The sequence below is a fragment of the Carettochelys insculpta genome, chromosome 10 (genome assembly GCF_033958435.1).
Source record: "Carettochelys insculpta isolate YL-2023 chromosome 10, ASM3395843v1, whole genome shotgun sequence".
Taxonomy (NCBI): Eukaryota; Metazoa; Chordata; order Testudines; family Carettochelyidae; genus Carettochelys; species Carettochelys insculpta.
In genome coordinates this window covers 11859835-11887074 of record NC_134146.1, presented here as the reverse complement: position 1 = coordinate 11887074, position 27240 = coordinate 11859835, and the positions used below count along the sequence as shown (strand labels likewise).

General features: G+C 41.4%; 1 protein-coding gene across 2 annotated transcripts in view; it reads left to right on the top strand.

The window, feature by feature from the left end:
- The window catches only part of PER2 (period circadian regulator 2), a 90390-nt gene that overhangs the window by 10864 nt on the left and 52286 nt on the right, over positions 1 to 27240 (top strand). Inside the window, exons 2-10 of one of the 2 annotated variants that reach the window (XM_075003798.1) lie at positions 5027 to 5089; positions 7926 to 7980; positions 10898 to 11056; positions 18025 to 18488; positions 19676 to 19735; positions 20694 to 20848; positions 21415 to 21536; positions 24898 to 25099; positions 25213 to 25264. In XM_075003798.1, the coding sequence (XP_074859899.1) occupies positions 18247 to 18488; positions 19676 to 19735; positions 20694 to 20848; positions 21415 to 21536; positions 24898 to 25099; positions 25213 to 25264 (833 nt within the window). In that variant the 5' untranslated portion in view covers positions 5027 to 5089; positions 7926 to 7980; positions 10898 to 11056; positions 18025 to 18246. Of the gene's footprint in view, positions 1 to 5026; positions 5090 to 7925; positions 7981 to 10897; positions 11057 to 16093; positions 16194 to 18024; positions 18489 to 19675; positions 19736 to 20693; positions 20849 to 21414; positions 21537 to 24897; positions 25100 to 25212; positions 25265 to 27240 lie in introns of those variants that run through there. The other variant, XM_075003799.1, reaches the window with a different exon arrangement.

Sequence of the window (27240 nt, the reverse complement as noted above, 5' to 3'; positions counted from 1 at the left end):
CAAACCAGTCACAGAGCACTTCTGATGCCACACTGTACAGCAAGAAGTCACACAAGCAGTTCACTTGAACACTCCAGCTTCCCTTGTGCCACAAGTCGTACTCCTCCTTACACAGAAGAGAAGTTACGAAAACTAATCTCATCAAGTCCAAACAGGTTCTTCCACTCCCAAAGGAACAGTCATAGCCCCAGGTCAATGTGTACCGCAGACCTTAGACTCTAAAAGCTAAAGCTTTATTAATTTTTAAAAAAATAGAGTGAGTAAAATTGTTAAAGCCATCAAATTACATACATCAGTCAAGTTTCTTGATGTGGGGTTGAAGCAATGGCTGCTATCTTAAAAGTCTCTGGAGTGCATCATTTGTTAGGATGGGTCAGCAATCTGTGGGCTTAGTTCATAGTTGCTCCTGACCTGGTAAGCTGGATTGAAGACTAAGATGGCGGAACCTCAGAGGCCTCTTTATACCTTTGCCCATGTGAAGGAAATTCCATTGTTCTCCTGTGAAAGTACATCTGAGATGGAGCCTGTCTCATGAGCAGGTCACTTGTCCAAGTCCTTTCCAGGCAGTTGGCCATTTGCCTTCTGCTGGGATACACATTCACAGCGGAAGTCCTCAGTTGTTGAATAGTAACTGACGAGGTCCTTTCTCTGTCAAGTACTGCTTCACTTAACGTGGCACCCTTTCACATTAGGTTGTCATGCCTCCGTGGTGGTCTTCAGAAACTAACATTGCAAGTACAAACCCAGAGTCAATGCTTATAAGGCCACATATAAAAATGATATAAATATATGCACAGTATAAATAGATTCAGCCAGCTTTCAATAGACATTTCACTTAGCCCACTTGGCATAAAATTTGGTGCAAAGTTAGGATGGTGTTTGCAGTAATGTTCTGCCCATTCATCCTAAAACCCAATAACGTCACAATAACTGAAGTTGCTTATAGTTGTTCCCCCCGTCCCCACATCCTTGAGTTATCCTGACAAAAGTGCCTGTGTAGACATAGGTCAGGGCACAGAAAATAAGCTTTTTTTTCTTTCATATCCTCTCCTCCTTTGTTTCGGTTCTTTCTTTAGCTTTTTCCCCCCATTTTAAACTGATATAAAGGCTGGAGGAATATGTTGATTGGGCTAACAATGTGAAGTCCACATACTAGTTAGTCTAAATGCATAATTATGCAGTTTATAAAATTTGTATTTACTCACTGTATTTCAGGAATTAATTTCTTTAAGTAGCATGATTAATTGACTGTTTAAACTCTAGACAATCACCAGGAATCAGGTGGCCTGTACATGCTAAAAACCATTATGCAAGGATTGTGGATATATGTTATATGCTTTGGTTTTAAAATAATTTAGATAGTTATATGAGAAGCCAGGTTCTTCTTTAGTTATGTATGGCTGTGGATCTAGAGGTGCATGTGCATTCATGTATAGCTGATTTTTGAAAAACTAGTTTTCCCTGCTTCTAAGAGGTTTGGGTGGAGATTTTAACTAATGTGGGCAACAGACAGTCTTTCCTGGTCTTTTGCCCCATCTGTCTGTCTGTCTTCTGCAAACCTCATAAGAGAGGTGTGGGGTTTTTGTTTGTTTTTTAAAATGTGGTTTAAATCAACCCACCCTGGATGGGGAACCTGCTGGCCAGATAAAGGCGGGTTGTGGGCCTCATCTGGCCCACGGGCTGTGCCAGGGAGGGAGGGAGTGGCTCTGCATACTGTCATACTTGGTCCTCCTTCACTATGGCACTGGACGCTTTGTCCCTCTGCTCTCTTGCAGACTCTACTCTCATCTCTCCCATTGGCTGGGAATTATGGCCAATGGAAGCAGTGGGGGACAGTGCCTGCAAGTGGAGGGTGGCATGGAGCCATTTGGGCCCACACAGGTGCCCCAATCTCCTGCCCCCGTATCTTCCCTCCTGCCCAGACCTTGCACTGCCAGCCCTAGCTTGCTCTTGCACTCTGCTTCCTGCCAAGACCTTCTCTTCCCCACCTCCCCGTCCCTCTCTTTTCACGCTGTCTTGTGGTGTAGATGGTATTCTGAATCTGATTAAGCAGTGTGTGTGAGATACAGGCCAGGGTGCACATTTCTTGGTATGAGCCCTACGGTGTATGGTACAGAGCGTAGTGTGCATAATAAATTGCCTAAAATGCAGATACTATGGAGGTGAGGTACTGGACATGGTACAAGGCTGCACGATGGATTGATTTAAATCTTGGAGCAGACATAATTATGTTTCCAATTTAAAAGTGCATTCAATGGGTATTGCAACCAACAGTTGTGAAGGAATGCTAGCAATCAGAAAACCGCAAATGGGAGTTTGAGAGAGGGAAGGAGATACCTCTGCTAAACAAACAAGCTGTGACTTCTGTCTTTGGGGTGAGTGAATTTGCTTCATTGTTTGGTTTTTTTGTCTTTCAGGTTATTTCAGTTACTATGTCAGTTGGGAATGTGTATCTGGGTACTGTTCGAACCTTTATTTTCTTGGTCAGTCTTGTGATCACCCTACCCCCCCTGTGGTTTCTGATAGGGTAGGACTGACCTGTGGTGGGAGAGCCTTAAATGCCTGAGACTAAGGAACCATGGGCTGCTAGCGAACAGGGGCCCATAAACAAGGGTGTTTGGGAGGCATTTTGTAAGAAGGAGTCCTAGTACAACCAGTTTGGCTGGGAAGGGCAGCGTCACCTGTGCCAACGTTGCTCCTGTCTCCCTCCATTTGTGCCTGGAGTCAGACAGACCACCTGACCATGGATGCTTCTACACAGATCCTGTGTAGTTTTGCAAAGACCGGCCTGCATTTCCCACTTAACACAAAATCGGGGGCGGGCTGGGACTATCCATTAGGAAAGGTGCCTGCTGGTGAAGTGTCTCAGAAGGAGCATCTGTGCACATAAGGAATTCCTTGAGAGTATTTGTACGGATACATCCAAGTCTTAGGAAGCTACCTAGTTACAAAGTGTTGCTGGCATACCCCTGGGGAGGAGAAGATTGCTCTGTCAAAGGGAGGACACTGGCAGCTGGTAACTTCTGGCAGCAGGTAGTTCTCCACACCTGCTCCTGGCCCATCCACCATAGTGCTAGAGAACCATTATGCTGTCCTGGCAACAAGAGATGAAAAATGGCCTCCTAAGATGGAGGAGCAGGCATGTATGTTGTTTACTTAACATGAAATCAAGTAAAAAGAAAATGAACACTACTCTTGGAGTACCTGTATTATCATCCTTTCTAGCAACTCATACTAGTGAACATGCCAGAATGTGTATTATCCACACAGAGCTCAGCTTCAGGATGTTAAACAAATCAATGAATCTGTTAGAAATACTCCAAAATAATTATGGGATGGAGCGTGGGAAGTTCAGGGAATTGGATTGGGGATGTGGGTAATAATGTTTGCTTTTCTGAAGGCACAGCAGTGTATCAGAGCAAGAGGCTAGCAATGGTCACAAAGGGCTCCAAATACTGTTTGGCTGTGGCCATGCTAATGGCCAAACCAGAGAAGACTAATGAGGTGCTGAAATGAATGTTCAGCGCTTCATTAGCATGCTACCAGCTGCAGGACTTCGAAAGCACCACATTTCGCTCGTGCGCAGCTTGGCTACAGCGGGGTCCTTTTCAAAAGGACCCTGCAGACCACAAAATCCCCTGTAGCCAAGCCACGTGCGAGCAAAACGTGGCGCTTTCGAAGTGCCATGGCTGGCAGCATGCTAGTAACGCACTGAATATTCATTTCAGCGCCTCATTAGTATTCTTCGATATGGCCATTTGGAAATTTTGGCCAAGTGCAGCCACAGACTTAATGTTGCGAGTACAGTAAGGTCTCAGAGTATGCGAACTTGGAGTAGGTGACCCTGCTCTTATGTGTCTGACCCTGATCCCACACCCTGACCCGGTTTAAAGCACTGCAAGCAGCTCTGGTTGAGGCTGCCCTGCGCGGCTCTAGCGCAACCCCCCTGCCAGCTTACAAGCTGCCTGCCTGCTTGTCTGCCCCACCCCCTTCTCCTCACAGCTCCGATGCAACCCCCCTGCCCTTCGCTGGCTCACAAGCTGCCCACTCCCACTCCCTCCCCAGCTCCGCGTGGCTCGTGTGAGCCCTGCCCGCTTGCTCACCACCAACGCATGGCTCTGGTTCCGGCTCAACTCCCCTCCCCCAGCCCAGCTTACCACCTGGTCTCAACTCCACCCCTCACCCCCCCTGCAACCCTAACTCACCCCAGGCTTAGCCCCGCCTCCCACAGCCCCAACCCACGGCCAGGCTTAACCTTCCCCAACTACAACCCCTAGCCCAGGACTTACCTTTCTGCTGCTTCCCCGGCTGCAGAACATGTGTTCTGCCAGAGAAAAAGTGGGATCCCAACTTTCACGAAACCCGGGTTACATGAGGGTGCCTGGAATGGAACCCTTGCGTACTCTGAGACCATACTGTACTCTTGTCCCATGGGATTATTTAGCTAAATGCAGTTTACAATATCTGAAATGTTTTTCTCCTACTAAGATAACAATTCAGGCTTTGTCTTGCGAGAGTTAACTGTTTCTCAAACACCTGCCATACTTGAGGTGTGCAGTCCCCATTTTTACTCTAGGAATATAGATGTGGGGTGTGCTTTTTTTTTTTTTTTTTTTAAGTTGGCTTTTGTCAGGTAAGCAGTTGTATAAATGCCTTTAAAATTGGTTTCTCTAACATTTTAAATCTTTGTCAGTGTCCTGTTGGTAAGTAGTGCTACAGGACTGCTTGTTTTTGTGTGTCAGGTTGATTAAGGGTCAAAAACAGGTGTGGTTTTTTCATATTGTGTGGTTTATATTCAGATTTCAGTTGCAGTTTAAAATCAGGAATGTTTGCCATTTCCTCTGGTTTTACCTCTGAATTATTAGTACATAGTGGATATAACTGCTCTTTATTGTTAGACCTCATTTTTTGTCATGCATATGTAGGCTTTTATTCCACTAATTAAGTGGACTTATCAAATAAGCAGGATTTAAAAGTTCTTTTCTGTAGTTTATTTATAAAACTACATTGGGCTTGTTTTTTGCAGGTGGACATTAACTACAGTTTCAGACCTTGATTTGGAAAGATCATAATTAGCACATTCATTAAGGTGAGCGTCTTACTTTATGCTCTCCCCCAAGAAATGATCTGTAGTATGTATGTAGTATGTATGTTCTGCTGTCTTGCTTACCCTGAATATTTTTGTTGGGTGTTCCTTTGGAGCTATTAATTATATTTAAATCTTTGTGACAAATAGAAAATATAGAACAGAAAAGGTGAGGTAAAAATCATGAAGCGTGAAAATGATCTAGCTTCTCTTTCTTCTGTAGAAAGTGGAAGTCTAAGTTGCCTCAAATACCATGTGTTAAATTAGCTTCTTGCTATGCAATCAAGTGACTTTCTGTTATTTCCAATGTTTTGGTTTCTCCTTTCAGAAGCTTTAAGGAATTCCAATGCCAAAAGTGATGCTGGGTGGGAACAGCAACTGTAGGCACTAATTTGAGAACTGTTAAAACAAAAAAGCAGTCCAGTAGCACTTTAAAGACTAATAAAAAGTGCTACTGGACTGCTTTTTTGTTTTGATAGTATGTAGACTAACATGGCTAGCTCTCTCTTACTTGAGAACTGTTGTTATGCTTGAAAAGGTTACTTTAAGTACAATTTAAGTAAAATTTTTTTCTTCAGTCTGTGAATAGTACAGTGTTGCTTATGTAATATATAAATCAAAATAATATAGGTACTTACAGTGTTAATACTGTCCAAGAGAGGAAAAGAGGGCTGAATTATAAATAGGGCTTCTGATTTCTGGAAGTTTGAATTTTTGGAAATGTTTCAGTTTTATGCAGATGTGCAAAAATCATGGTTGGGGACAGGGTGTTTTGTGTCCCTGCACGCGTGCGTACACAGAAAGAGAGAACGGTTTCAAAAACCACTGTTAAAGTGCCTAAGGAGTCTCTAGTGCAGCGTTAGGCAGTGATTTTTACAGGGGAGCCACTCCGCAAACTTTGGTGCTGTCATGGGTTGACTCTCCCCTCACCCACCCCTCCCCCCACAACTAGCATAGCCTTGGTCAGAATGGTTGGGGCTAGGGGCTACAGAGAGAGAGAGAGAGTATGAAAGAGAGACTGTGAGATGCCGACTTTGTGATACAGATTGTGTGCATCGGTATACGTGTGACTGACTGTGTGCATGGAACAGACAGCGTGTGACAGTGACAGAATGTGTGCGCTTGCTGGGTGAGTTTCTGAGAAAAGACGCCCTCTGTCGCTTTAAGGGAAATGTGTCCTGCTCTGTTGTCTTCCCCCTCCCCTGCTCTGCTTTCCTGAGTGAGTCACTTTCCATCCCTGCCTTAGACTGAAGCAGCTCCACTGTCTCCCTTTTTCCCCCGATCGACATCTGCTCTGCAGAGAGAGGTTACGGGACAGGGGAACGCCCTGATCGTAGTACAACCTTCTCTCCTCCACGCTCTGCCCCTCTGCATGGTTAGCAGGAGAATCCTATGATCAGCTCAGTTGCAGTTGGAACAAGGTGTGGGGAAGGGTGGGTAAAAACATGCTGGTGGCTGTAAGCATGCACATACTGCTAATCAGATGTGCTGGCCAGGGAGAAATGTTTGGCAGGCCAGATCCAGCTCCCAGGACTGTTTTTGCCCACTCCTGCCAACAGGTTTTACACAGACCAATTAGTGAGCAACGTGTTAATGTGCTTCATTATTGTCCTAAGTAGACAGGGCTTTAAATACAAGTAAGAAAGTGGAAACATTGCCTGTGTAAACAAATTGCACTAGGAAGGGGGTGAAGTCAACATATAAAGATTAAGCATTTTGCACATGCGCATGTGTGGTGTTCTCACCCCCCTCCCCCATATTCATTGGATAAATAATGAAAACATGCTGTCCCCCCACCCCAAAATTTCATTCGATAAATAATGAAATTTTTTTTGGGGGGAAATAGCATGTTTTATTGATATTTGTTAAAACCTAAAATCAGAAACCCTAAGAACAAATCATAACTGAGCTATTTAATAGTCCCTTTATTCTCCTCTAAAATTGGGGAAGTGTGACTTCAAATGATAAAAGCTTAGTGCATGCACAGAGTAAAGGAAAAACCAAATATGGAGAAGCCTCCGGGCCTTATAGATCAGTTCAAGGATATTTTTCTGAATGTAAGAAATTGACAAACAGGCAGAAAAGGTTGACATAGCAGGTCTGGGATATGTATCTGAGGAAAAAAGAATTATTGGATCTAGGGTTGGGGTTCTGAATTTTGTAGAAGATTAAAGCATGTTTGAAAATGATGCAGTGGATAGGGAAGATAGTGGAGAGATTCAGATAAAGGGTGATTTGGCCAGGGCAACAATCCAGGAAGATGATTTTTGAGGCTTCATTTTTATGTGGGCTGAAGAGGAGGTGGGTGTCTGGGCATGTTGAACCTCTCTAGTCCAGTACACTCCAGGCCTGACTTGTGCTGTATGAGTGAATTTGCCAAACTATGGGAGGTCACTATTGTCTAGCATCACTACCAATGCTTCCAGTGCTTACGGGGCTCTTAGAAGACATTTGCGTAAATTAGTGCTAAGTAAACTCACAAAAACAGTGAGAGCCAGGACAGGTGGCTGTAAATAAACCTTATGGGACCACAGGAAGCTTGGCCATGCCCATGGTAAGTGGATATCCAGCTAACTAAAATCATGTCGGACAATGAATGTTGCCAGACAAGAGAATCTCAGACTAGCATTTTGGCTTGTCATATAACAGTGCAGAGGATGCAGAATTGGCATTGAGTATTTTGATAATTAAAGAAGGTTCAGTATATATTCATCACTGATAATTCTTTTGATTATTTGGTCAATAGTCAATACATCCTTTTGATTATTTGGTCTTTATTGCTGTGAAAATCTTGATTAGTTCATTTTAAGCTGACAGTTTTATATTTTTAATACTACAGGTGCAACTTCAGTTCCCTTTAAAAGGGGAATTTGGCTTGGATCCTGTGATTACAGGTGTGTCACCTAAAGCAGGTTGTTGGCTCTTGCCTAACTTTGATGACTTTCTATTTAATGTTGTATACAATATATGTAACTGTATCTCAAAGAAATTAATAGATCTGAATGTTTTGTTTAGCTCCACATTCCTCTCATACTGATGAAACTAGATTTCCTCTCGTAGAAAGCTCTTCCTAAGGTGCCATATTTAAATGCTTCAATTTCTTCTTCGCCATTATTTGAAGCAGAAGACGTGTTGTGGTTTTTTTTGGGGGGGGGGGGGTGGGGGGGGGACAATTAGCCAAATCTCATGGTTGTATATAAGAATCTTAATTTCTTTTAATCAGAAGTATTTGTTGCTTTTTCATGATATTTTTAATTTTAAAGACTTAAAGATTTAGTCTCTCTCTGCAGTTTGACGCTGTACATGCTTTGTATTGTTGCATTTCAAGGTATAGCTGGAAACTACATTTTCAATTTCAGATAAATCTCTCTCTGTGATGTAGAGTTGGCTGCTCAGGTTAGTTAAATACTGAGCAACAACTTTTATCGAACCACTAAAAAGGTAATAATTTAAAAAAAAAAAAAACTTGTTCCCCAAGCAGTACAAGGAAGCTTGTATTATCACACTCTGTCCTGCCTTCAGTGATACTGTTGAACTTGAAACAGAACCTTTTGTTTAACTAATTCCATGATTCATAGCAGATTTTTAAACCATATTATCAAATGGAGAGGATAGCCTTATGGCTCATTTTCAAACAAAGGAATTTCCATAAACCAAATTTTGTTTGGCATGAGATAGTAAGGAAAGACTGCTGTTCTACTGTTACTTGCAAGAAATGTGAAAATTTAGAAAGACTGTATGAGACTTTCTTAGTTATTGATGTAAGTATAGCCACATTTCCAGTGCATGAGTGAAAAATTTTCATATGTACAAAGATCTGTGTCTAGGAGCTGGTTCTAAAGTTTCACTGTCAGAGGAACCGTATTTATTATGGAAAACTTGAGCCCAGATCCTGCCTATGAAAATATACAATATGGGAAACTAAACATTTATGGAAATCTGTTCACAAGGTTACCTGCTATGTAACTATAAGACATGTTGTATTACTCTTTGGTAACATCACTAATATTTAAAGATTTTCTGTAATCTCTTAGAACAATAACAACAAAGCCTCGCTCTGTGCTCCTTGAACATCCAAAACTCACATTGATTCATGTCACATGTTGCAGAATGGAATATTGTGAATAAGTATCTGCATAAGAAGTCTGGCGAACATTGTAGGGTACTTTAACAAACAGTAACTATAAAGACACAGCATTTTATTATCTGAATAAGATGCTCCTTTTCCAGTGTATTCCAGTGTATTTAATGAAAGGTTCTTTCTCTCCCCGCCCAGCACCTTTAACGATTAGTCTTGGATATTCAAATGCAGTGATTTTCAGTCTAAGTATTTTTAAAATGATTTAGATGTTTGTCACATATAAAATACTGTTTCTTCTTATTTATTCTGCTACTTATGACTGATTATACTTTCTGTCTTAGTTGGATGTTCTGGATTCATCAGGAAATGTATCATTCTCCACCCCTACTCCTCCCTCCCCCCAGAAAAAAAAACACACAAAAACCCCAAAACAAGGAGTGTTTTCACACAGTCTAGAATCTTACATTCCCCAAGACATGCTGAATTGGATTTTAATGTACAATAAACCAGGATTTGAAGAATCCTCTTGCTAGAGGAAGCTGTTACTGATAAGCAAGAAGGCTTAAGAAATCAGTTCCTGTAGAATTTAATCTTTGGTATAAAACAAAAGAAGTGAATGCCAAATACAATTGTAAAGGTAACCTTTCGAAAGGGTTGGGAAAAATAAAAAATTGTCGCTGACTTTCAGTTGGTAGTTATCTCCCGTTCTTTTTTGCTTCTTGCAGTAAGTTAATGCTTGCTGATATCTGCTGTGCTGCAATCTATACAGCAAGTGTTTTGTTTAGTGGGTCTGGTGAAGATGTTCTGAATCAGTGGGAGAGCACTTTCCCATTGACTTGTGTACTTCACCTCCCTGAGAAGCATAAGGAAAGTCAACAGGAGATGCTTTCCTATTGACTCAGCTCAATGTTGCCAGTGCAGTAAGTGGATCTAACAACATGAACTTCAGTTATGTTGTTTGTGTAACTGAAGTTGTGCAAATCAGTTCAATTTACTGTAGTAATGTAGATCAGCACTTAATTCAATAAACACAACCAGAATGAAAAGTGTCTCTTTTTCATCACCACTACTGCTTTTGAGACTCTTGTGGGCAGTGGTTAAGCTGACAAGTATACATTTCATATTACTTCAAGGCACTAGGAGGGAGAAGAAACACCCAACTTTTCCAGTGCTTATTGTTCCAGGAAATGGTAGTTTTTGAATTTATTAGACACCAGCTCTCCTGGTGCTGACCAGAGATATGGTTAGTAAAAATGATTAAGCCAGATATTCAATATTTGAGTACTTTAAGTTGGACTCCTGCACAAGTAGACTTGTTTTTTCCAAAGGTGCTGAATACACAGAGCTCCTGTTGACTTAAATGTGTGTTTAGTAGTGGTAAAGGCCACAAAATGTGTCTCTCAATTTAGAGGTGACGTTTTTCAGTTTATGCAGATGTAGACCATTCCTACCATGCTGCTGCTTACCCAGAACTCTACATACTATTTATGTGTGTTCTATCTAGTTAAAGATTTTTGCATTTTCAAACTTTAAATAATTCAGCTGAAATCCAAGTATTAAAATGTCTATATGCTTCCTTTGCTGGAAGAGAATTCCTTCTTTGCTAAAAGGTTAACTATATAGGGTTGGCATAATTGTGGGTAATATTGTGGTGTTTTGGTTCTCAAAACTGTAAGAAAAGGACATTGTTTGGGGGGCCCTGGTATTTCTTTTATTTTTTATAGTTTTAGAGGTGTCCGGACTCTGTAATGGCTGAGGATTACCAGTAGAAGAGGAAGAGATACAGTTTAAGTGCATGTGGGAAATTCTGGACCTAGGTGCTTCATACTTTTTGATGCTAGCTGGGAGGGAACGTGATAATATGTATGTCAACCTTGCTTAAAAAGCAGGTAAGAAATTCGTGTAATTGTTCTGATTTTACCTGAGTTAAAAGTTCAGTTTTAAATAGTTAATACAGAAAGCTATCTTTGTTCCAATTTTGTTTTAATTTATCTAAATTAATTTTCAGTAATGTAAATATACAAAAGGGTACACAGTAAGGTAATTGATAAAAGCTGTGTGAATTCGGCTGTATTCACTGAGTTAAAAAGACTCCTTTCAAGCATTGGGATTTCTTAATGTAGATTGCTGCATCTACTTATTGATCTGAATATTGCTGAGATTTTTAATAGCTGTGAAATTTTAAAGAATTCTGGTATTAAACTCTTCATTAACTGAGTATTAAGCTTACACCTGTGGTAACTCAGACTAGATGTGAAGAAAACCTCATCAGGAAATCAAGATTCCTGGATTACTGCTCTTCATTTTTTTTTCTCATGCTGAGATTCAAGAGCACAAGTATTTTGCTGTCTCTGTTAGAAAAATGTCACACTGAGGATAGTTTAACTTACAGCTCTCAAAAAAAGTTTTAAGACTGTTTGTTTGTTTGTAGAGTTAGTCTTTTACAAGTGCACAGATGATTTGTAGATTAATACTAAAGTGACGTCTCACTTCTGTTGTCAAGTTAGCATCTTTTTTCTGTGAAGTTTCAGGAAGTATTTAAGCATTGCCTGCTTGCCCAAGGAACCTATATATTCATTGTGAATTTTTGCCCCAATTCTTAGTTCATATAGCACAGAATAGTCAAATCATTGCCAGTTGTTTGTCATATAACAGTTGCAAAACAACACTCGTTGGTAAAAGAGCCCTCTGAAAGAGGATTTCTGAAAACCTTTCACATTAAAGAAAATTACAGTAAGCAGCTTGTGAAATCTATACTGTCAAGAATTATCTCTTTATCTGTGCTGCTGTGTGCTGTATGACAGGACCATCCTCGTAAAAACGTTAAAGGTATTGGACAACGAGGCAAAAATTGTCATACTTCAGTTTTTTGGAGAGAGTTGATTGTGTTCAGTGACTTATTTTACTATTACTGTTGTTTGGGGAAATCGAAATTAATTTGCTTTTCCGCTTTGCCATACAAACAGCTATAATTTGTATGCGGTCCCTTAGCTCTGGGTATATGGGCATCAAAAACATTAACAAGTGGGTATACTGTGGCAGTGCTTGTCCCTAGCATGAAACTAATCACTCCACACATTGTGTGAATTTGTTGCAACGGGTTGGGTCACAGTGATCCACTTGCGGCTTAATGGGTTGAGCCCAACTGCCTGCCCACTGGAGTGTCCCACTGCCCTGTCTTGCTGAGCCAGGGGAGGCCACAGCTTCTATCAGAGGCACAGAGTTGGGAGTATAACAGCCCTCAGCAGAGCAACACAAACATCCTGGTGCACAGCTCCAATGGGATCAAATCGTCAGTTAAATCCACTTCTCTGTATAAAAGTTTTACGCAGAGCAAGCCCAAAAAGCTCACTGTCTTTATCAGTGAAATATCTGCAAAGCTGTGGTTCCTCTTCACCCGCCCCTGTATAACAGTTATTTATACTGGTTTTAATAATAATGTTTTAAATATAAAAAGTAGGATGTAAGTGATTGCAAGTGATAACAGACAGATCAAAGTAAATTAATAAGCAAAATAAAATAAAACATGTCAGCGAAGTCTAAAACACTGAAGTTGTGACATATATCATAATTCTGACCCTAGTTCTTATTTCAGGTATTGTCCTTTTTAGGCCAGAGCTGCTTTTCTTTTCTTTTTCCTCTCTGACCTGGGTCCAGCTGCTTCTCTTCCTCCCATCCTTAGAATTCTTTTGTTTCCAGGTGTTTTCCATTTAGCCTTTCTGGATAGGGAGCAGGCTGAAGCCAATCATTGTTTGCTTCCTATTCCTTAGGTAGAATTTCCTAAGGACAGAAACTCTTTTCAATTCCCTCCACCTCTGAACAAAATTAATTATAGATACCAGCTCCGGGTGGCATGGTCACATGTCTTTGTAAGCCCAACCATAGTCCAGGCTCACAGGAAAAACAAAAGTGTTCATAGATGGCAGGTTTGAGTATCATACCATTAAGTTCCTTAAATGCCATTTTTGGCTTTCACTAGAAGGCCTAGATTTTTTTGCATAAAGTATATTTGAGTTATGCGTATTAATTTATGAAAAAGTGTTTTCATAAAAATGTGGGGGGGTGCAGCATCACAGTGGTTAATGTTCATTTTCAAATGTAGGTGAAAGTCTAGATAAGATTTTCTACGTACAGAATATATGGTGTGGTTTAACATACAATGGAATAATCCTTTATCAGAACTCAACCATAGTCAGTGGGCCACTTGCATTTTTGTGAAGGAAACAAAACAGAACAAAAAGACTTGGGGCAAAAGAGAGGTTCCTCAACTGGAGTACAGGTATGGTATTTAAAGATGTCCGTGATCTTTCAAACAACTTCTGATTTCCTTCCCTCTCTAGGCCACCTTTTCCAGTACACCCATCTCTCATTTAAGGAGTACTTGCTAAAATGATGAACATCTATACCTACCTTTATTCACTGTGAAAGTGAACTTCCCCTGCTTATGAGCGGGATCCCTGGCTGGGGGGTGGGGAGACCTGCAGCCCTGCAGCTGGCTCAACTCCAGCCATGGGGTCCCTGGCTGGGGCTGGGGAGACCCGCATCCAGAGCCTTCTCCCTCCCTTCCCTCAGGCATGCAGCTGTCGGACAGCCCCTCAGCTGGGAGAAGAGAGAGAGAAGGCTCTTAGCCTGGTTCCCTCTCCTGCAGTGGCGGGAGCGTGAAACTGACCAGCCATGAGCTGATCAGATTCCCAGCCCTGCAAGCCATGCGGAGACTGGAACCAGACTACCCCTAGTTCTGAGCTCCTGCCACTCTGGGAGCCAGGAAACTGACCGTCCTTGGTGGTTCCTGGTTCCCTTCCCTTGCAGGAAAATTCGAGTTAGTTATACAGGGGTTGCAGGAACAACCCCTGGGTAACTCAAGGGTTTACTGTATTAGACTCCCTGCCCATCCCGTAGACCTCATCCTCAGCAAGTTTTAACTGTCCCCCACAGGCCCAAACTGCCTTCAGCCTTAGACCCCCTGCCCAGCAGCCACAAACCACCCCCCAGGCTTAGAGACCCCCAGCAGCCCCAAACCGCCCCAGCATTAGACTCTCCCTGCAGTCCCAAACTTCCCCCAGTCTTAGACACCCCCCCAATCTCTCAACTGCCCCAGCCTTAGACACTTCTCCTCCTGCAGCCTTTTCACTGGGGCTGCTAGGCTAGGTGGCTCCCCCAGCCCTCCTGCTCCCAGCAATTAACTCAAGTGTTAAGATTTCAGCACCTAGGCAAAACGTAATTGTTATCCCTAGGGGTAGAGATAGCTATCTCCAGCAGCTATTGCTATTGATAGGTATCTGCCTGAGGCAGCAGTGTTAAGAAACTGAAAATGGCTTCTTTAACAGCCACATGCAGCTGGGAACTGACCAGCTGCTGACCTTTAACAAATCTAATGGAAACTATGTTTGTGTCCAAACGCATAGGCTGGGAATCCCTGCTCTACATACATACACTGCATCCTATTTCTGGTGCCAAACTATTCAAATACATCAGAAAAGTACCTAAACTCAATTGATTCATCTCAAGTTATAAGCTCTTGGAATGAATTGGAGACTTTTCTAAATGTATTTTAATGGGAATTTGGTGTCGCTCTTATGAGTCTTTGCCTACAAGCAAAAATTTGGGAACCAATTGTGCCCGTATAGCAAGGGATGAATTTATCTACTAATTCAGCAAGACAGTGGCATAAGGTATGATGTTGATATGGGTGTCATCCAGGTGGAAGTGACTAATGCACACAGCAGAGATGAACAACTGAGTTTTGCCAGTGTTGTAAAATAGACAAAACATCTTAGTAGCTGTAATCTTAATTTTTGATCAAATAAGTATTAAAGGTAGCTTCCAGAGGCCCCAATCTTTGTGCCAGCTGCTGTACAGACATATAAGAAGAAACACTCTCAGCTTTGAAGAATTTACAATTAAAGGCTAATGTATACACTACAGTAACACAGGTGCACTGCTGTAGTGGCTCTGGTGAAGACACACTCTAATCTGATGGGAGATAGCGCTTGTGTTGTCTTAATTACTCCAACACTATGAGAGATGGTAATTGTCAGCCAGAGAAGCTGTCATGCCAACATTGTGCCCTCTACACTGAGGCTTAAGTTGGTATAGCTGAAGTCACTCTTGAGTGTGGATTATTCATACCTGTGAATGCTGTATGTTATAATGAAGTAAATGATACGTCAGGGCTTTGGATTTTGAATATGGGAATAAAGTTATCTGATTTTTTTTTTTTTTTTTGTATCTGACTTCAGTGAATTTGGGGTCGAAAGGAAGAGGGGAAGTCGTATTTAAAGCATTATCTCTAGAACAGTTCTATATGGTGGTACTTTCTGTTTTTGCTGAAGAGCTGTGCTGGGATTGAAACTTTTTCATTGATAAAATAAAACTTACCTTTGAAAAACCTTGGTCTTTAATTTCATTTTGGGAGCTTGTGTAGTTGGGGTGCCCGATATGATGCCCCAAGGATGGGGAACCTTTTTCGTTCAGAGGGCCACTGACTCGCCCAAAGAGAGAAAAGATGAATAAAAAAAATGTCCTGATCCTGTGGACACTTTGCTTGATGTACTGTAGACTGATTCAGAGCTGCTCTTTTCCTTTCTGCTCCAAAATTATTTAAACTGGGGAGACACAAGTAGCTGCTTATTTTAGATTAGGTAAAATCTGCTGAAGTCAACAGTAGTTCAGAATTTATGCTGCTATAACAACTTTGTTTTGGTCTGTGTCATAATCCGTGAACATGATCGGTGGATCTGTGAGTCATGATTAGTGGATCTGAATTGCATAAAGTCATTGGGCTAATAGAAAAGCATTCCTTTGTGTTACTTGTAAAAGGTTGTTTGGTTTCCAAGAAATATTTTAATTGTAAGAAAGTATTTATAGATATCAGTAGTGACTGCTAACTGCCCCTAAAACGCTTCCTCTTCCAACTAAAAACAGATCTCTTGTGCACCTCTTTGGCTGAATGAGCAGAAGAGTGGTATTTGCCTCTGAGAACTTGGAAAAAAATGTAAGATGTCTAGAAAACCAAAAATTAGGAGGGTAAGAAAATAGTTTCAGTTGCTTTTCTGGGGAAAAATGGTAGGAGAATTTTTAAAATATCTAAGTTAAGACTACCTATTGTAGTAGGTGTGTCGTTGCTTTGTGTTTAAAAAGCAAGGCAGGAGTAGTACTGGCAAAACTTGTACTTTTCAGTCTTTTTGTACTCAGCAACCTGACAGGTGTCAGATGGGAAATGCAAACAGGTAGTAGCATTATATATTTTAATTAGGAAAATACTGAGTATTGACTTGCCCATATTTTAGGTCAGCATCAACAGGATCTGCACTATCCTAGTGTTACATTAATGTTCAAAGCACGTTAATGAGCATTGTCAAATATCCAGGATTAATCATATTCTTATAAAACAAGCATTGATGCTGTTTGTGGCTCATAGAAATCTGATTTCCTGACCTTGTTTCACTCATGTGTTTTTCGGATGTTTAATTGCTACTTATGATGATTACCAGCTGGTGCTTGTTACATAAGAACAACCATACTGGGTCAGACCAAAGGTCCCTCTAACCCAGTATTCTGTGTTCTGACAGTGGGCAATGCCAAGTGCTCTAGAAGGAATGAACAGAACAGGAAGTCATCAAATGAAAAGTCCTGTGTTTGCCCATTCCCAGTCCTGACAGGAGGAAGATATCACCCTGCCTGCCCTGGCCACTGGCGATTTATGGACCCCCCTCTCTCTCTCTTTTTTTTTTTTGGTACCATCTTATAGCCTTGGCCTTCACAACATCCTTTGGCAAGGAGTTCCACAGGTTGACTGTAAAGAAGTACTTTTTTTTTTTTAAACCTGCTAGATATTAATTTCATTTGGTGACCCCTAGTTCTTCTGTTATGGGAATAAGTAAATAATTCTTCTTTATTGACTTTCTCTACACCAGTTTTGATTTTATAGGTCTCTGTTATATTGCTTTACTTGTTACCAATGATGGCAAGTGCTTAATATGTTGTTGCTTTTATAATTTTTTTTTATGTTGTCCTCAGTTGTTTAAATTTGGTAACTACTATAATGGCAATTCTTTTTCTTTCCTTGGCTGTACAAATTCCCAAACACTGCTTGACATTTTTGGTTGTGCTTAATCTTAAAAGGTCAGTTAAAAAACAACCTTTTGTCTGTTTTTACTTTTGACAGTAGGGATATTTCAGCTGTAAGAAAGGAAATAATTTTTTTTCCCTCTAGGTTGTCCTCAGTGTTGTCAAATGCTTTTAGTGTTTAGTTAATTTCTTCTGTTTGTGGCTCTTTTGTGAGGCAACAGAGGAAAGACTTCTTTTTACAATGGGAAAATGAGATTTAACTCCCCAAAACTAGTAAAACAGTTTGATACCTGAAAACCTACTGTTGTTTAAACTCACTAAATATTTTCTAGTTCTTGTTTGTTTGTCTTCAGCAGAAATAAGAAACTGTTGTGTATATTCTTGATTTTTGCATAATTGTATACAAGCCAGCCAATAAGTTTGATAAATTACGTACACTGGTGTGAAAGGAGTAATATTGAAATTTTTGAAAATACTGTCTTCTAATTAAAAATAACTTTATTTCAGCTTCCTTTTCCCCTGGTGATTTTATGCCAAAATGAATATTATTTTATAACATTCTTGTTAACCTTGAATTAAATCTGGAAATGTATTGATATGTCAAATGGTGAAATATGTCAAATTCTGAAATAAATTAATAAGCTCTTGAAACTAAAGCTTAACATTAGTTACTTCATTATTTCAGTTTTAATTGCCCAATAATAGACCCTTAATGTTGAGCAAACTGATTACAACAAATTGTGTTTCAGCATTGTTTACTTTTCTCTCCCTACCCTGTTCTTTTTAGGATTCTGGATTCATACTTCAAGATTGACAGTTTGTTTGCAGAGCACAAACATGAGTATGGCTTGACACATTCTTAGTCTGCACGGGTATTGCTAATGAGTGTTCAATGGACTATATTAGGATGAGGGGGTTCTAGTCTGCCACTGAGGAGCAGAACCCATAACACCTTGAAATCAGTGAAAATATTTCTCAGCAGTCAGACTTACTAAAGCACCAGTACAAAATGAGTGGATATTCTGAACTTTCAAACAGCCATGGCCAAATAATTGCTGAGAAGACTGATGTTCAAATAAAGTCTGAACAATGTCCAGATACTCTTCAAAAGGACATTGAGATGAACTGTGAATCCAGTGGAAATGATGTGAATGAAAACTACTCTAGTGGGCGTGATTCTCATGGCAATGAATCTGATGAAAATGGGAAAGACACAGCAATGCTTGTGGAGTCTTTAGAATATCATAAAAGGTAATAAAGTGCTGCCTTTTTTTTTCATAGATGCTTTTGTTCAGACTTTAAGCTCTAGTCTACTTTCACATTAATACATGTGATGTAGTTTGTTGGGGTGTGTTCTTACGCCTAATCCAGGGGTGTGCAACTGAAATCGCAAGAAGAGACATTTTTTTCAGATTCAGTTACAAATCAATATTTCAGGAGCGGCAGTGCATGTGAATGAGACAGTCCTTAATAAATAATGCCAAACTGTACCTTTTTGTCACCTATGTTTTTTAAGAACAGCGCGCGCACAATGATTTGTAGCAGTTAGAAAGATAAGTTACCCCCATCTCCAGGCTTTACTCCTATTTCACAACCACCCCCCCCCCCCCCGCCACCACCTCAGGTTTAACTCCTTCAGCCACAAACTGTCGTCCACTCCCCGCCCCCGCCCCCCACCCTAGGATTTACCTGCCTCGGCTGACGAGCTGCATGCACTGCTGTTGCTCCCCCATGCCACCAACTCAGTGCAGCTGCACAGCTCCAGCAGGGGCAGGCTTGGTCGCCCCCACCCCACCCCCAGCTCTTTTGCCCATGTGCAGCCCTGCTGTCTTCCTCTTCTGGGGCTTCCTGTAAATAGATCAGTGAACTAAGGTTTTTAACTACTTATTTTCACCATCTTAGAATCTTCATATCTTGTTGACCAAGAGCAGTGCAGTCTGATTTAAATTAAAGATTAAAGTGTTTAAATTGTGACTTCAGAGCAGAACTTCAGTTTAAAATCAGATTCGGAATGAGTATTTCCCATGAATAAATCTTGTTTATCAAGTTGAAGCATTAACAATATCTAGTGGCTTTCTTTTTTAATCCTGAGAGCTCTATTTTAGGAGACAGGTGAGGAAAACCATGGGGTGGTGTTATACTTCACACCTTTTTATGGCTGTCCAGTATGGACTCAGCTGCTGGACATTCTGCCATTATTAGTCTATTGTATAGTAATTGATTTTAGTAGACACGCTAATCTACCATAGAAATCCATCTTTTTAAGCATGCATAAGACTTACAAACAGAGTAGTTTGGCTGAAGTTACTCAGATGGCATTGTCACCAGTTTCACTGGAATAAACTTTGTCTAAGTTTAAAGTAACAAATAAATGCAGATGTTAAAGCTAAACACAACTTGTATTTGACTTTATTAACATCACTGAGGTTCTTTTGCAGCTCAAGTACTTTTAGCCTGATTGCAGATTCTGAACACAATCCATCTACCAGTGGATGCAGGTAAATAAAAAAAATAGAATGTTTATGCATTTTAATAAAGTTTTAAAATAGTGAAGGGATTAAAATGGTTTGAGGTAGTGAACAAAAAGGTACTATTGAAAATTAGGTAAGTCTAGTACAGGTTGTACTTCACTGGTCCATGACCCTTGGGACCTGAGTGGTCTTGAATGAGGGATTTTGCTAGATCCAGGGCAGGTTAATGCCCCTCTGGCCTTTTTCCTGGCTGCCACCACTGGCCCTCTGGCTGCAGCTGGTTTCCCGATCCTCCTGCCATGGCTTGATGCTCCTGGCTCCCCAGGCCACTGCAAGGCTGCTGGGGAATGCGATCTCTGGGTTTATTTCCTGCCCTGACTCTCTAGTCCTGGGGCATCCTTGGTCCTGCCAGAGCAGAGATGTGCCAAGACCAGAGCATGCTGGTTTCAGAGAGCCCAGCCAGGGCTGTGGAACCCCACAGCCCTCTGTCAGGGAGCCAGGCTAGGGGATGGATTCTCCTAACAGCCCTGCTGGGGAAGGGGGAGCCCTGCAGTCCAATGGTGGGGAGCTAGGTGGGGAGGCTGTTTGGGGCACAGATCCCTGTTGGCAGCCCTGTGGCTGAGAGTCCTGTGGGGAGCCCTGACCAGCAGGAGTGGAACTCCCCAGGCAGTCTGAAGGCAAGAAGCTGATGATGGCGAGGAGGGGAGCCTGACCAGCAGGCTGGCAACCCTTTCTTGTCTCTTCACCTCCCTGCACCGCCTACCCTAGCCAGAAGGCCTGAAATCTCCTGGTTTGGCAAATTCCCTTGCTCAAAACCACTCGTGTCCCGTGGGATCCGGACAGGGCACATACAACCTGTACTTGGCAAGTTTTGCTAAATAGATTTGTGGAATTAGTTTGATATTTATCATGTAATTAAAACGATTTTCTGAAAAGGATGATATCACTTTAAATCTCAGAATAACTTTTTATTTTAAATTTAAAGCAGTGAGCAATCTACTAAAGCCAAAGCACAAAAGCAGTTGTGGAAAACATTGCAAGAACTGAAAGCACACCTTCCTCCTGAAAAAAGAATCAAAGGAAAATCTCGTGTGTTGGCAACATTGAAATATGCACTTAAAAGCATTAAACAAGTTAAAGGTAATATTTATGGGATTCCTTCACCTTCTAAATTGAATTAAAGTAAACTCCAGAATGAGAATCTGATTGTGGATCTGCAGTTTGTAATAACAGATCATAAAATTAAAGCATATGTAGCATTTTAATCATTTGACTTTGTGATTACAGGAAAAAAAAAGATGTGAGCAAGGACCATTCACATTTACAGTACCCTTTTCAGATCTGAAAAAGCCCTATTAAAATGTATGGGGAGACTTGAATTTATTTATTGGAATTTAATTATCCATTGACTTTCAATGTATATGGTATATTGACCATAGACAAAATTCAGCAAAAATTGTAATGAATTAAGTTATGCAGCAACCCTATGAGCTACGTAAACTTCCCCATGTTGCTGATGAGGGAACTGAAACAGGAAGAAGTTCAGGGCTTTTCTCATGGTGGAACTGGAAATAGAATGTAGGTATCCTGTCCTGTACCTACCCACAAGATCATGCTTTCTGTTCAGTCAGTGTAAGCAGGCTCACTGTTAGCCGATCATATTTTGAAATGTGAATATTAAAAATTGACTTAATATTCTTACATAGCCAATGAAGAATATTATCAACTACTTATGATAAATGAGAGCCACCCTTCTGGTATTGATGTGCCATCCTATACGGTAGAGGAAGTTGAAAACATAACTTCAGAATACATCATGAAAAATTCAGTGAGTATGCCGATCTCTTACTGCAGTGTGTATTTAATGCGGGGGGTTTTAAATTTTTAAATGTAACCTTTCTTCAAATAGAACAAAAAAAATTGTGCATAATGGTTTAATGCCTTATTGTTAGCAGCTTTGATAGTTTTGTTGCTAGTATTGGATACTAAATTATGAAGACGATGGCTGTGTGGTGGGAAAGAATTGATCATATTGGGTATTGCAACTACGCAATTCTCCCAACAACCGAAAAGAAGGCAAAATATTTAATCCAAAATAATGAGTTATCAGTCCCTGACTGCTACTTTATTGTCTGTTACAAAGCATCTGTTCTAGAAATGAATGATTTGATCTTCTAAAATACTTACGAATGTGATTATTAAACTGCCTTGGACAGAAGTTTACTTTGTACCTTAAACGATGTTGTTAAATATTAAATCACTTTGATTAATGTGCAGAGTAGTAACACCTCTCAGATCAGGGAGTTAATGTAGCCGGGAGGCTGCACCAAGTTTACGATGTTCGGTTTTGGACACTTTACATACGGGACAATTGATTAGAAATTGTAGAAAATTAAATGAAGAATTTTAGGAGGACAAAATTAAAACGCTGCTTCTTCAAACAGACTGGGGCATGGTCTATGCTACAACATTAGGTTGATGTAAGGCAGTTTACATTGACCTACTTGTGTCAGTGTACATAGTGCAGCCTTGCCCCACCAATATATATGCCCTACTACACTAACATACTTTAAATTTAAAAGGGTTTATGTAGTGTAGTTAGGGCAATGCAATATCTGTGACCACTGTATTACTTACATCTAATGTCTGTATTCTTATCCAAGTTCATGGGTCTGCTTACGTGCCAGGAATGGTGCAGCCACATAAGACAGTGCTCATCAATCTCTTTGCCAGGAACCTGGTCCCTGTAGGCTCTCTGCTTTGCTCGCCAGGAACCTGTCTGCCCCCCGTGGGCTCTCGTATCCCCATTGGGAGCAAAACTGCCCTGCATGGGGTGTTCAGCATCTGAAGTCCTGGCATTCAGCGCCACAAATTTCCACTGTTAAATTAGTGGAAGTTTCAGGTGAGGCCTGCACCACTGAAGGGGAAAAAATATAGTGCAGATGGTGAAGCACTGCAGTAATTATTGCAGGTGCTGTAAGTCGGCCTAAGGTAGGTCAGCTTAAATTTTATAGTATACGTATGTCCTGGGAGATCCCTTCTACTATCATCCCTCCCCTAATTGTCTTGCAGAATGTGGGCTAGACTTGTCTTGGGAGACCGCCCTTCATTGCAGGATAAATCAGGAGACAGTGGGTTGGTAGGAGAGAGAGGGAAACCCCCTTTCTCCAAAAGAAGCCAGCTTCTCTATTTGTTTACGAAGAAATGTGGATTCCCTACCCCTTCCAAACAAACTATTGAGGGGGCTGAGGGCCTGGAAGGACCATCTTACTGTGACAGCCAAAAAAGTAAGGGTAAGAGGCAGCAAAAGTTTGAAGGGAGTGCACTCTCTCCTCTATAAGAGAGGCAGGGATGAGATGTAGCAGAGGAACTGAGGTCCCTTCCAGCTCTGTGATTCTGTGAACTGGAAGAAAAACGTTCCTCACCACTACCCCAAAAAGTGGGAGCAGGCAGAGGTTTAGGTTACAGAGCCAGCAGGGATGCTTTGATGTGACCCTTTTGGAGGAGGCAAGAGTTAAGAATTGTCAAGGCTATATAGTGAGCCAGGACCAGCATTTACTTCCAGCTGCCTTCCAAAAATAGTCCATTCCATATTGGGCAAGACGATCCTGTATTTGGTACACAACTTATTTTTTAAAAGGCACTCATTGTCCCATATTTGGGTCCTTGCACCAGTCTTTTCCAACAGCAGCTACACAGGCACAGCTGCTGGCGGGAGTCACTTCCCCTAGCCTCGGGGAAATGGAGAGTGCCGGTGGCTCCCGCTTCCCTGGAGGGGTGATGTGTGCTGCCGCCTCCTTCCTGGCTCCCTGGGATTTGAAGGAGCCTCCACCATATCTCCCTGTCCTGTATTTGGGTCAGGGAGATATGGTCACCCTATTCCAAAAGCATTAAGGGGACTGTGAACCCTCTTTATGTGGGCCTTTGTAGTGGATTCAGGTGGCCGCTGGCTATCCTGGGTTTCTGAGGGTTTCACGGTGATGGGGAAAGTATACTTCAGGTATTTTTATAAGACATAGGCCAACCACTACCTGATGGGAGTTAAAGAAAGAAATTTCTCTTATGCATCAATTATTCTGTAATTGTCTATAAGATTGTTTGCTGCTGTCTGAAGTACTTCAGTTTAAAGTTATCAGAACATCAGATGAGAGATCCCTTTAGCCTACTTAAGAAGGGCTGTGCCCCAATGTATAGTTAAAGGGGTATAAATGGAGGTATTCAGAAGGGAAGATACAGGTTGAAAATCCCTCGAATCCAAAACCCTGTAGTCCAGCAACATCTGTAGTCAGCATGATTTTAGTTAGCTGGATGACCATTTATCATGGGTGTGGCCAAGTTTTCCATGGTTCCATAAAATTTGTATCCAGCCACCAGTGCTGGTTCTCAGTGTTCTGTGCTGTTGTTTAGCTGTAATTTATCCCTAAATGTTTTCTAAGGGTCCAGTGAGCAGTAGAAGTGTTAGTAATGTGCTAGACAATATTGACCTCTTGTGATCCAGCAAATTTTCTCATCTTAGCACCAGTCACTCCCAAGGGTGCTGGACAAGAGAAGTTCAACTTGTATTAAGAAAAATGAAAATCTAGGCTGAATATCAAACATTTGGTCACATTGAGATCTGTTAGATCTTACATTTCCAGCAGCAGAGATCAAGCTTTTGTTTCTCAAGATGTATAAAACAGGATTAGATCAAGATACCAACATGTGTACTGTATTTCAGCAAGATAGTCATCGCTGGGCTACCTAATAGATTTCCATTTATTAATTTGTGTTAAGCATTTGTTCATATATTGGTCTACTGAATTACAAAGCGCTCAAGGCCATGAGCAGGTCCGATTCCCTGGTCCCCACAAACAGCAAGGAGCTGGGAACCAGTTGGCAGCCTGGTTCCCAGCTGCCCTGCTCTGGTGGGAACTGGGAAACTGATCAGTGAAGAGCTGGTCAACAGCACATAGGGGAGCCAGAAAGTATTTTACTCTCCTGGTCCAAAATAATCCCTGATTTTGTTTTGGACTACTCCAGGTCCTGAAGGTGCTGGACCAGGGATGTCCAAATTTAAAAATATTTAAAAATCTACAAGAAAAATACTTAACATCAAATTAGTTTAAACTTCCAAGTATCATTTTTAAACACTGTGTCAGAAAAGATTAAAAATGTTGTTCTAAAATGTTTGAGGTTTTGTTATTGCTTAGGACATGTTTGCCGTAGCTGTCTCCCTGATTACTGGGAAAATCTTGTACATCTCTGATCAAGCTGCTTCTATTCTCCGCTGTGAAAGGGATTTCTTTAAAAATGCCAAATTTGTGGAACTCTTGGCACCTCAGGATGTCAGTGTTTTCTACAGTTCCACTACCCCTTACAGATTGCCATCATGGAGTATTTGTAATGGAGTAGGTAAGTACTGTGAACAGTGACTACATCTATTTTTTCAGTAACCAACATTTTTGCAGTATAAAACTTAAAACTGTATACCGTAACTTTCTGTGAAATCCATTTAATGTTTTTAGAACCTTCCACACAAGACTGCATGGAGGAGAAATCATTTTTCTGTCGCATTAGGTAAGACCAGATATTAAAATTAGGCTTAAAATATTATACACTGAGACCATGCGTGTGTTCAAGTGCTCAATCATTATTTGTTCTAGGTAGAATGTAAGTTCTTCATTTACTTTTTCTTCCTGGTATGCAAATAAGAGAGATTGTATACATGGCTGCTGGTTATCTAACATGTACTATAAAGACTGTTGCAGTAACTTCAAAGCAGATTTAAGAAACTGCTCAGTTATTAATACAGTGTAGTATCCTAGGATAGACAGCTACAACGAAAGAGGAAAGGAAGGGGAGGGGATATCTTTTATTGGACAGGATTTTTTGTCTCTGCCCAACAGAAGGCGGTCCAATAAAAGATAATCCTGCTCCCTCCTTATCTCTGTTATTAATCAGTTTGGTATTTGATCTTGCACTTATGTCTGAGTAGCGCGTATCTGGTTTTGTCAGAAGAGTTCTGTCATTTCATTTAATTGAGTGAATGCTTATAAATTTGACCGTTGTTCCTTTTGATCTCAGTTTGAAGGGCAGTTAAACACTCAGTAATTTTAGGTTGGTGTCTTAAAGAACCCCAGTGTGATAAATACTATACAAGTTGCTTCTTTGAGTGATTGTTCATCTCCATTCAACGTAGAGGTGCATGTTTAGCAGTGCACCAATGCCAGACGGTTTTCCCTTAGCATTAGCAGTAGGGAAGGTGGCTCAGGCACTCCATGGAGTAGTATGTGCATGTCGTGCTAAAAAGGGCGCCAGTGGTCCCTTCCACGTTCATTTCCTTCTTGCTTCCAGTGATGGTGTTTTGGAACCTGCTCATTTCTGCATTAGCTGTTGTGCATTTCCTTAGTTGGACATGGGTTTTCTCTGTAAATACTTCTGTTGTTCTTTGAGTGCTTGCTCATATCTGTTTGAGTTAGGTGTGTGCATGCACATGGCTGTTGGAAAGTTTTCCCTGGCAACTACCATAACATGCACGTATGCAGGGCATCCAGGAAGAGAGATGCTGTGGTGAAACTGGTGGTCCCTTCATGCACTTGAGCGATGGCTACAAAAGAGCTGCATGGTGTTACAGAAGAGATTGGTCTGGTCAATATAGAAGGCAGGTGCCCATCACACATTGAGGGAGTGCAGCTGCTGCTCTTGCTGGGAGCTGTGAGGTTTAGGATCGAAAACCAATCAGGAAAGTGTTCTGACTAACATGAAACCTGGAAACCACTTTTGACAAGAAAGCCAGGTGAGGGCAAAGCTGGACCTTGTCCCTATGGAACTCAGTGTACAGGAGCTCAAACAGGAGGGCCCACAGTTCAGACACGCTTCTGGAAAAAGAGAGCCATCTGGAAGGCCATTTTCCAGGAGAGGCAGAGGAGAGAACAAGTGGCCAGCAGGTGGAAGGGTTGCCCATAAGCATCTGGAGGGCCAGGTTAAAGTCCCAGGCTGGGACCGGCTGGCTAACTGGTGGGTGAACTCTGTCCAGACCATTGAGGAAATGCCCTATCATGTGATATGCAAAAATGGAGCACCTGCCTTACCCCAGGTGGAAGGCTAATAGGGCTGGTAGGTGAACCTTTGTAGATGAAGAAGCAAGACCTTTCTGTTTCAGGGAAATGTGAAAGTGTAGCACTTGCAGGACAGAGGTAGACACTGGTAATAAGTTCTGCTGATTGCAGTAGCAGGAGAAATGCATCCATTTGAGCAGGTAGGACCATCGTGCAGGTGGCTTGTGGCTACTGTGAAGAATTCAGGTGCTCAGCAGGTACCAACCATGAAGCTGCAAAGTCATGAGGAGAAGGGACTGGAGCTCTGGGTGATTGAGGTGACCATGGCTCTATGTGATGAGGTCCGGAACCAGAGGAAGTCAAATGGGCAAAAGCATAGAGATCTCAATCTAGGGTACCAGTGCTGGCGAGCCTACGTTGGGGCTATGATGATTATGTTCACCTTGTCCCTGGGAACCTGAAGAAGCACCTTGTGCACAAGGGAAAATGGAGGGA